General features: G+C 33.2%; 2 protein-coding genes and 1 pseudogene across 2 annotated transcripts; 1 reads left to right on the top strand and 2 right to left on the bottom strand.

Moving 5' to 3' along the window:
- Positions 1 to 1,176: 1,176 nt before the first annotated feature.
- LOC120121555 lies at positions 1,177 to 2,903 on the bottom strand (annotated as a pseudogene).
- Positions 2,904 to 6,755: 3,852 nt separating this feature from the next.
- LOC120121641 lies at positions 6,756 to 7,392 on the bottom strand. The gene has a single exon (XM_039140957.1). The coding sequence runs from the start codon at positions 7,315 to 7,317 to the stop codon at positions 6,847 to 6,849; it is 471 nt and encodes a 156-aa protein (XP_038996888.1). The 5' UTR covers positions 7,318 to 7,392; the 3' UTR covers positions 6,756 to 6,846.
- Positions 7,393 to 10,241: 2,849 nt separating this feature from the next.
- On the top strand, positions 10,242 to 10,670 carry LOC120121554 (RNA binding protein fox-1 homolog 2-like). The gene has a single exon (XM_039140885.1). It carries the CDS (start codon positions 10,242 to 10,244, stop codon positions 10,668 to 10,670), a length of 429 nt encoding a protein of 142 aa, XP_038996816.1.
- The last annotated feature ends 315 nt before the right edge of the window (positions 10,671 to 10,985 follow it).

The following is a 10,985-nucleotide window of genomic DNA, read 5'->3' as shown; positions in this document are numbered from 1 at the left end:
ACTTCTACTTAGCCAAAGGTTTTTGCGGTACTCAATTCCATTCGTGAGAATTGAATCTTGATCTTAATACCTTCGGATCATATTCTTGATTCTCTAGAAGCTGGGAGTGGCAACAGTCATTCTCTTAAAAGTTATTACATCTTTAACTTAAAAGGTGCACGTTGATTTGAAGATTGTTTTGCTTGAAGTTTGGAAGTCGGATCGGTTGGTCGTAATTCGGCTTCATGTGAACAAACTTAGTGGTGGTCCGTTAAGGGGAATCAAGATCGAGTTTGATTCTCTGTGAGACGCTATAACTCGAGTCAAGCTTTTCCAGAATTTAAAATTATTTTGGATCTAACAGCGATATACGTGGCTAGACCAACAAAGATCGGATTTCGAAGATAGACTTGAAAATTTCGATTAACCGGAAAGAAGAGTTAGCTGCAGGGATTGGTCCTTGTTGAATGTAAACGGCATACATCACGAAAGGAAAATTTTATTTCAATGACCGATCGAAATTGAGGCTAACCAAAACCTGAGACTATATTATCTTTATTTATTTTTTCATTATTATTTTTTATTCAATATTTATTTATTTATTTTATTCATTTATTTTCATTAATTTTAAATAATTTTTATTTTCTTGCAGTTGATTCAATCCGAGAAATAACATTATCAAACTTCCTTAGTCCCTGTAGATCGACCTTACTTCTCTATATTACTTTATTTATTTATTTATTTGAGAATTAGAAATTATTTTTATTTAGCAAATTCGATGCTTGTTAGTGGGGCTCAAATCATTCCACCATCCAGGGACGGACGCAAAATTTTATATTAGAAGAACAAACTTCAACTTATAAAATTTAAGGGACAAATAAAATTTTAAGATGAAAAAAACAGAATTTTAATAAAAAATACATAAAACATTTAAAATATATTATAATTTTAGATTTTTAGAAAGCTACCCACACCCTCGGTCATTTGTACCAACTACAAGGAGCCAACCAAATCTTGCTGAGGACACCCATGCTCTTGTTTTGTCGGTCGAGCTGCATCAGTTGTAGCTTCAGTACCAGCTCCTTTTCAGTTGCTCAGAACCTAACTTATTAGATCATATTTTGCTTGTCCTGTGATTCAAGTTCAACACCATGCTTAACAAAGTTGTCAAATAAAATGTTTACAGGAAAACATGTCCAGAACTGGTTTTATTTAGATCCAAAGTATAGATTTTGGATGATACAACATTGGTTCCCTACATGCATCTAGAATCAAGAAATTACACAGAAATTCTCATATCAGATCCTGCAAGTTATATATAGAGCTAATTTTTCTAGTATGTCTTCTCTCCTACATAATCTCCAGGAGGATTATAGAAACAAATGGTTAAATAAGTTTGGTCCTTGCATGTAGCTTGTGCGCAGCCAAGGTCAGATGAGTTCTTCCAATCCACTTGCGTGTAAACCCCACACTTATGATTTGGTGCACAAGAATTGGTGGCATAATCATAGTAATCCTTCTCTTTCACCCATGTATCCACCGCCATGCGCGGCGTCACCGGTCCCCCACTACCCCATATCTGGTTTGCTCCGAACTTGTGATCTGTGAGGTTGGCAAACTGACAACCCATTTTGTTCCTTTGGTATCTTGTGAGAAGGCTCGAGGCATTGGCCAATTACTCACTCCACTTGAAAGGTCCGACTCCAACTGCGGCTCTTGCTTGGTTGTGGGCTTCGAGGAATTCCCTGGCTGCACTAGGCAGCGGTGCTGCTGCTACTGCCCCCTGGGCTGTGTTGTGGGAAATAGCCAGAACCAGAAGAAGTTCAACCAAGGCGTTGGCCTTTGTCTCCTGTCTAGTTTTAAGCTGGTGATTACAGCTTGCGAGTTCTATTAATGGAAAGAATTTTTAGACTTGCAAAGATGGGTCCGTTCTGCAGGCAGAGTGGTTGCCTTGGAAGTGGGGCAATGTGGCAGCCACTGAAACTGGGTGGGATTATGGGATTTTAATGAGTTGTTAAGATATGGTAATCTTTTTGAGTAATGAAATAGTTTGGTTATCCTCGGAGAATTGCACTTTGCATGTGACCTTGTTGAAAGAAAAAAGTTTATTTTTGTAAACTTCGGATGCAGCCACATGACAGAACCAAAGGGCTCAAGCAAGTAGTGTTTGAGCCCTGCTATTACATGACCCAATGGCTAAGTCTACCATGGTCTTCAATCGGCCCATCAAAGCATATGATAAAATAATAATAACATAGGGGATGTGATAACACGTTAAAACACAAATTGGGCAGTAACCCAATAGTGGCAAAACATAGACCTTCCTGGTTACCTTGTCAAGTTGGTCTCACCTTGGCCACTTTCCAAAACCACACTCTTTCAATGTATATCCAATAACATTATGAACAGTTGAGCAAAGGCCAACACCGTCTTTGCCTAGACCAGGGCTAGTAGCTTTTATGACAAGAGCACACAAGTCCGGCACAACGTTATCTATCTAACTCACACCCCATTTCACAAATTTCTTTTGAATCCGTTTGTTTTCCAATTCGTTGACAAATGTGTATTGGAACGATCAAATTAGCGTGTTAAAAACTCAGTCCATCAAAAAACACTTAAGTTGCAATATAGATTCGAACATCACAATTTATATATTAGCTTCGTAAAGAAGACAAACTTAAGTTGCAATATTGCTAAACTCTTCTTTCAATTAAGTAATGGAAGGAAAAAAAAGTCCAGCAGCAAAGGAAACAATTCGGATTCTGGGAAATAGTGTTCTTGGCTTGGGTTGCTTATCTGAACACTTGTAGACAACCATCGATGTGAACCACATTGGCAGCGTTCGATTACCTTGGGCTCTATTTGATCCTATTGCTAGCTTTACCTGTTTTTGAGTTTGAAATTCTGCAGGCGCAGGCACCCATTTGGACTTCTATTATATGTTTTGGTGATATATTTTTAAATTTAAATGCTCAAACTAAAGAGTTTGGAAACATTAAGAGTTTAGAAACTAAAATTTATCGTTGTTGTTGGTCAAATTGCAAGTCACGGAAAGGCACATTTTCATTAAGAAATAAAGTCATAATGGGCCGAAAAGCACTCACCGGCTTTTCTTTTTTGTAGTTATGTGCGCCACTCATATGAGTTTTACACTTGAACAAATGTTGTGTTAAGCTCATTGCTTCTCTATTATTATTCTTGTAGTAACAATGTTGTATATTCTTGTATGAGACTAGACATGAATTATTAAAGTGAACAAAATTATCCAATGCCCCTACTATCTGATATGTTCATACATATAATATATTATTTTTATCAAAGAGTATAATGATGTGGAGTTTTCCAACTCAATAAGGCAAGCATAAAAATGAAAGCTCACTATTCCTTCTGAGCTTGAAGGAACAAGAAAACAATAGTATTAATATAACCGGCAATATACATTGCCTTCTTTTCCAGCAACAAGTATTTCAAATTATTGTACTCATTTTCTCCAATATATGCCCACTTCTATCTGTCATCTTTCCCTTTGGTCTGTTTCATTCCTCGTTTAAAGGCCATCCCTACTATGTCATGTTCCTATTTTTCACGAAATTCAAGGTTTGGACATGTTAGTTTGTTTCGGACAAGAACATCTGCAGCGGGTCATTGTCATCCCTGCAAAACATGTTGTGAGTTGTGGGGAAAAAAACCTAAATTCTTCATTTCTGTTTATTTAGTTTTTTTAAGTTAACCTAGGGTTAGATTGTTTGGATAAGATCAACTTTATCAACTCCACCATCCTACATTCTACATAATTTTGATATTTAGAAATCATCCAAAGGAAAGTTGATTTTATGCACTTGAAAAAGCTGATACTGGGATTTCTTTTCCACTGTATCAGAGAAGCTTTTAGTGCATCCAATAAAAAACAATCATGCTTCTGGACAAGATCCACATTATGGCATGCAAGAGTGTGGACCTCTCTTTCTGTTCAAGAAGATCCCGTATTTAGACTAGTTAATTTTGTGACATAAAATAACATGAACGCCACCAAAATTACATGTATTTAACAAAGTCCTATCTGCGGGAATAAACAACGCTTAAAATGTAATTGAACGATACATGCGTTTTTGAAAAAGAAATTCGATTGTCTGAACTTAATTTGTCTTTTTAATTTTAAAAGTACCAGAGCTCGATTTGGTTAAAGTTGTAATAAGGACGGAGGAGAAGATATACATATAATACACATATAGTTTTCTTAGCAGAGAAGGATGGACAATTTGACGTTTAATTTGTGGATTGAACTGAATAACTGAAACGTGTAAAGGTTAAGCTTATTGATTGTGATCATCATTCCATAATCATTCTTTGAACAAACTCAAAACCAGAGCTGCAAGGGGCTACAAGGGAATTATTTATGAAGCTATACATAAAAGAAAAAGGAAATAATTTGAGAAACAGCTGGATTCAAACTCAGCACTCAAATTCAAGGTAGCTGAAGCCATGATGGCAATAAAACGGGCCAATGTTTAAATTAAGTTAGATCATTTCTGCTAATCCAAAAGTGAAAAAGGTGTCACATATTCAACTCTTTCGCTTTTAACATACTTTTATTTAGGGCTGGCATCTTCCTTTAGCTGTCTTTCACTCCAATAAGTAGATAAATATAACAACAAAAATAGTGGTGAATAGCAAAAGTGCCTGCTGGTTTTGATATTGGTTTAAGATACAGTATTATTAAAAAAATGGTGTAAGATACAGTAAAATCGTCACAATTCATGAAAGAAGCACATGATGTTGATGAGAGAAATTAAAAGATAAGATTACCTTTGAACCCTAATAATAAGTCAAATTCAATCGACAGTCCTTGTATTATAAGAAAGTTGCAGTTTTAATCCAATGACCTACAATTTCCAAATGAATAGAGGCATTTATGATCATGATGTGGATAAGAACTATTATGTAGGACCACACCAACTTGTATATGAAATGATGGCAACGTACTTATGGGTGGTTTGTTTTGTTTACTTAAAACCATTTTTTAATTAATACTTCCTGTTCTTCACCATGAATTGCCATAGGATTCCTCCAAGCTGTCGTCTTCAATTATAGTGTTAGCTTGACTTGGTTAACCTTGAAATCCAAATGTGGGTAATACATGTGCTCCATTTCAACCCACTTTCAGAACTCCAGCTATATATGAGCTTCAAACATGTTGAAGTACATTAGGGTAAAATTAACTGAAATGAACATTCTCTTGATAACAATATTGTCAATACATCCAATGCAAACTATGACTTTTTAGTAATTAGCTCCAATTATTACATACACATTACCGTCAAATACATGCAGTGCAAAGTATTATTTTTGAGTAATTATCTCCAATTATTACACATCTTTTCATGCTATGCCGATCTTGGTAAGTGCCAAAGTCCCTTCCAGTTTTAAGGTTAAACTAGCCGTCTTAAAAGAAAACGAAAAAGTAGCTATCTGAAAATTTGAAATTTATGGGGACTTTACTTTTTAACTATTTATATTTTTAATATCCAAATAGCATAAATCTGAAAATCCAGAGGCGTGCTGTTAGTTGTGAGTTGCGACTCATTGCCTCATCCAAAACCAACCAAAGTGGGCAAATAATATTGAAGTTTCCACCAAGTAGGACGAGTCATTCTCACCTGCAAATCTGAAAATTTCAAACAAAAATCTTAACAATTCCCACTCAACATTTGGTAAGCAGTAACATGATACATCAGCCTTGAGCTGAGTGAATCTCAGGTTCCCCACATACAATATTGCTTATGCAATCATTTTTTATATATTTTTATATTTCGTAATACCACGTCAATCAATATTTAATATTAACAATTATAATTTATTTATAAAATGCTGAATTTTTAATCTCATTTTTTGTTCAGCAGAACCTTTCCATTTATACATATTTTTATGCAGACAGTAACGTACGCAATCAGTCAATGTTTTTTTATTCTTTTAACTTCTTTTAATATGTTTTTTTAAATTTATTATTATATTAATTTTAAAAGAACAATTCTTAATTTTAATTACATATCTTTAGTTGTTTTAACTTCTTAATTGAATTTTCTCGTGCGTACTAATTCAATTAAGAAAAAATTAAAAATATATTTTACAATAATAAATATTATTAAAATTGTTGTTGTATTATAGTATATTTAAATAATTTTTAAATATTCAAAATTAAAATTTTTTTAGAACCCATCTATAATTTAGTAATTAATTTTTTTCTCAAAAGAAAAAAGTAATTAAAGTTTTATAACCCTAAAAAAGTAAATAAACTTTAATAAAAATACTTCTCACATAAGCTTCTTATATCACATGTGTGTTAAAATTCATCGTGTATAATGCATTTGTTTAATAGATAAATTTCAGTATTAATCATTTTCGTTTAAGTTGTATATATTTTTTTCACTAAGTTTAAAGGTATAATATTTGGTCACTTTCATTAATTAAGATATGGTTTTAATTATTTTTATTTAAATAAAACCTGGTTATTTATTTTATCGATTTTTAAATATTTTAATACTAAAATTTTAATTATTATTAATAATAATTAAATAAAAACGAAATTTACCATTCTATTCTTATTTAAAATATATGTCAAGACTTTAGACACGACGCAGTAATCGAAAATTATTGTATTCACTCGAACCCAAATAGGGTAAAAGTGTAACACGACCCTCGCATGGGCAACCGAAGAGTGTAAAGAAGGGTGAATTGTGAAATTAAGTTAATTACATCAGAATGTAGGTCAACCACCTCTATTTTCCACCAGTAATCTGACAAAAAATAAACTCAATCTCATATATATTTACAAACATATCACCGTTATTTCCCAAAATGACCCCCTCCCTATTCAGCAATATCACTCAGTTTAGCCCTGAACTTTCTCCTCCCTCTCTTCTCATCACCATCACCGCTGAGGGGGGAGGCAACTTTCCGGCGAGGAGAGTCGTCGGAGAACGCTGAAGGAATAACAGTTTTACGTCTAGAGCCGGATTTTTCAGCCCTAGAACTTTTCATTAAAGCAGAGCTAGCTTTGACGGCCAACGCGGCCATCTGTTGGGCTTGTAAAGGATGTTTAAGCCAAGTCAAGGGCAAAGCGAAGTAAAGTTGACCGGGTTGAAGCTCCTCCTCTTCCTCGATAGCTGATACGACGTCACCGAATTCCATTTCATCTGAGTTGCAGATGAAACACATTGGGTTCCTTTGCAATACATAAGAAACCTTAACTGGATAAGGGAACTCTTGTAACCTTCCGTCCTCAAGTATCAGCTTAGCCGTTGCTACATGTGTTGAATCGCACGAACTACAAATACCCATTTTCGGATTCCTAGATACTAGTGTCGATTCTGTTGTTGTTTTGGAACTGAAAGTTGTTGTTTTTCTTTTCTTTTCTTTTTGAGTTTGCTTTGAATTCGTTGATGAATGGGATAGGGAAGGAGAAGTTTATATAGAGGAGAGAAACAAGGGGCCAAGGAAATTTGGACCATGTTGCCACGTAGGAATTTGTCGTGACATGGTAATAAGCATTTTTATGGGAGCTGTGGGCATGGGTTGCCAGCCTGTAAGGTGGTGGTGACAGGTTGTATAAGTATTTAGGATCAGTATCCTTGACATATTCGTTTCTAAGATTATTTATTTTATTTTTACTTTGCACTTTTCACTGTCGTTTTTTGTTTTGTTTAATGTTCTCTTTTTCTTTTCTCTTTTGAAATTATGTACTTTCGACTTAAATGATTTATTATTAATAGGTTTATATATGAATGAACAATGCCACTAGGGTTAGCACTTATTCTCAGTACTATAAATGAAATATCTAATATTAATGTATTCTTAATCAAATCGAGTCATAATCTCGATTTGTTCTTGTTAATTGACATTTTTTTTCGTACTACATTTTAATGTTCTTGAATGCTGTAGCCCCCGCTTGGTCCATGTAATATATAGATATGATACTACTACAATTCATGAATCCATCCAACTACTACTTCTAAACTTAAGGCAAATTGAAGAATATGAATACGACCAAACTATCAACCTTATTTTGGTACGAGACTTTAAAAATTCCAACATCATATATTCAATTGTATTGAGTTTATTCATATTTACTTTGATGAAATTATCAAATTTATTCGGATTTGTTAATTTAAATTAAAATAATTATTTATTTTGATTATAATTTATTGGTTGTACAATTGTAATTTTAAAAAGAAAAATAAATATTTTGCTAAATAGGTGACTATATTTTCAGTTAAAATATTTTAACACTGATATACTCGTATACTCGTGTGGTGCAAGATAGAAATGTAGTACTGCTGAAAAGGGAGGGTGAATGGAGAAGTAGAGGGGTGGGCAGAAAATATGAAATATGCAACTATGCAGTGCCAACAGAAAAAACACGTGGGGTCAGAAATGAGAAACCCCAACAATCCGACATAATATCTGGATCTGCCGCTGCTCTGCTGCCGTGGGTTCGACCCCAAAGCGGCAAAGCCTCCTCTTACTCCGGTCATGTCCCAGCCTCACACTGCCCCCACCCTCTTTTTATTTCATTTTATTATTTTATGCCCTTTCCTTATTGTTGAAGCTAGGAAAATCAATATTTTTTTAATAATTAATAATTTAAACAAAATCTCACAAAAGCTTATTATAAAAATATATATTTAAAAGATTTAATATTTTATTTTGTTATATCAAAATCAAATGACAATTGATTTATTCATTTTTTTCTTCTGATGAGCTGTTTAGCCTCGGTATTTACATGTGCACGTATCATATATGCTATTTTTATATTATGGTCGAGAAACAGGTTATTGAATTCACAACTTGATCATGAAATTAAATGATTTATTGGAATTGTCAACGTGTCCTTAGTAAACTTGGTCTAAATGGGGAACCATGGATTTTAAGCTTTGAGTTTAGCAAATATATAATGACATTTAGGTCAAATTTTGAGAAGCACATTTATCATATATTTATGACATGTACCTTGATTTCAATTGTTTACCCCATCAAACTAGTGGTATCATTTATCATTTCGATACATTTTCATTTTCCAACTTCAACCATAACTGATCTTGTATAATAATTTATTCTAAAAAATTTTGAGTTTCAAATTTATAAAATAAATCTATTAAATAATTATTTTTTCTCCTACACATCAAACAGTTTGAAAAAAATATTAGATTAGAATTGAAAAAAGAAGAAGGATTGCATACCAATTAAATTAAAAAGTTTTTGCGTCAATAAAGTTCACTGAATGATATTTGCAATCCAAGTTCAAGTTAAAATTTCAAAAGGTTAACTAATAAATTTAACAGAAGGTCCAAATATAATTATATTGATAGTTTGAAGATTTATATAAAATATTTTAAAGTTTAAGGATTAATTTTAAATGAAGGTTATAATTTGAAAAATTAATTTAAAATATTTTAAAATTCAAAAATTAATTTGAAATAAAGATTATACTTTTGAGACATCATATATAATTAGCTCTATTAAAAATCAATTTCATTAAAGATTCTCATTAAATCTTAAATTTTTTAAATATATTTAATCAAACCCCTTAAAATTATAACTATATTCTCAATTATTCTTTTAGTTCTCACTAAATTATTCAAAATTTTAATTAAATTCTAAATTATTTTATCAAAATCCTCGTCTAATCTCATACTAATTGAATTTAAACTCACAGATTATTATGAAGGAGCTGATAACTTTTGGCGGAAAATAGGTAATAATTGAGGAATGAAGGTGATGTACCATTGTATGAACCTTCCTAGGGATCGTCTCTTCTCCACTCAATCCATCGAAACACTCAACCAAGCTAGTTGAAAAGTAACCCAATAATAGAAATCAAAGTCGTTTCTTCACATATGGGGGCCTCACGCGAATGCTTTTCATTTCTTTAATTCCTTCTTTGTTTTATTAGATGATCTTTTCATTTTCTCCTTTATGATTTTTTCCAAAGAAACTCAATTACTTTAATATCAATTACTTTAATATCAAAAAGTTGCATACAGTTCATTAATCTACTTGGACAGTTGTTAGGCTTGCATTAAAATGCCTATTACTTCTATATTGCTTGAAATCTTCAATTTCTAAGTGCAATCTGAGGTTAATTTTTTTATTAATATGGGAATATTACAAGTGATGATATTTATTTTAGGGATTCAATCATTTGACGATAAATACTCGAATATTATGTAATTATTTGTGTTCGAACATAAAATCTCTAAAAGTAAATGGAGAGGAAGGAAGGCGAAACAACAACTTTGTTTGCTCAGAATATTCCACCGATATACCATTGGAGAGGATTGAGGCAACTCTTTGGTAGGCACGGAGATGTGGTGAGCTCGTTCATAGTGAGGAAGTATGATAGAGTAGGGAAGCGTTTTGGTTTTGTCAGTTTCTCCAACAAAAATGATGCAGATAGAGCAGCTCTTAGGTTAAATGGTTTATGGATTCTCAGATACAGGTTAACAGTCAAAGAAGCTAGATACAGAGATAAGAGCCAAAGCAGGAAATTGTATACGCCATCAGATTCCAAAGTTGTATCATCGGCAAAACAAGAAAAGAATAGTATTTCTAGAGCTAGCATGGAGGAGCAAACAATGAGGAGCAGTAAAATTGTTCAGGGGGAAGTAGATGAGAACGTTGTACGAAAGCTTTAAAAATGCGTGGTAGGGACGATGGCGACAGTTTGTTCTTCAAGTCAAGTGGAAGATAGATTACGGGCTGGAGGCCTAGGAGAAATAAGAACAAATAGGAGAGAGAGACTTCTTAATAGAGATTGAGGACGATGAGTTACACATGATCCTAAAGGAGAATAGCTGGTCGTATCTTAAGGAAGTATTCTTGGATGTACAACCTTGGACAGAATCGTATAGACCGTCTCAAAGAGTAACTTGGATCAAATTATGTGGAGTGCCGCTGCATTGTTGGAACCATGTTACGTTTAAGAGGATAGCAGAGCAATGGGGTGAATT

Source organism: Hibiscus syriacus, unplaced genomic scaffold (genome assembly GCF_006381635.1).
Source record: "Hibiscus syriacus cultivar Baekdansim isolate YM2019G1 unplaced genomic scaffold, ASM638163v2 tig00110377_pilon, whole genome shotgun sequence".
In the NCBI taxonomy this organism is placed as follows: Eukaryota; Viridiplantae; Streptophyta; class Magnoliopsida; order Malvales; family Malvaceae; genus Hibiscus; species Hibiscus syriacus.
The sequence above is the reverse complement of the archived record's forward strand: the minus strand, read 5'-3'. Positions and strand labels throughout refer to the sequence as shown.

Coding starts and splice junctions, on each gene's coding strand:
- LOC120121641 (XM_039140957.1), bottom strand. CDS start 7,317: ATGGGTATTTGTAGTTCGTGCGATTCAACACATGTAGCAACGGCTAAG.
- LOC120121554 (XM_039140885.1), top strand. CDS start 10,242: ATGGAGAGGAAGGAAGGCGAAACAACAACTTTGTTTGCTCAGAATATT.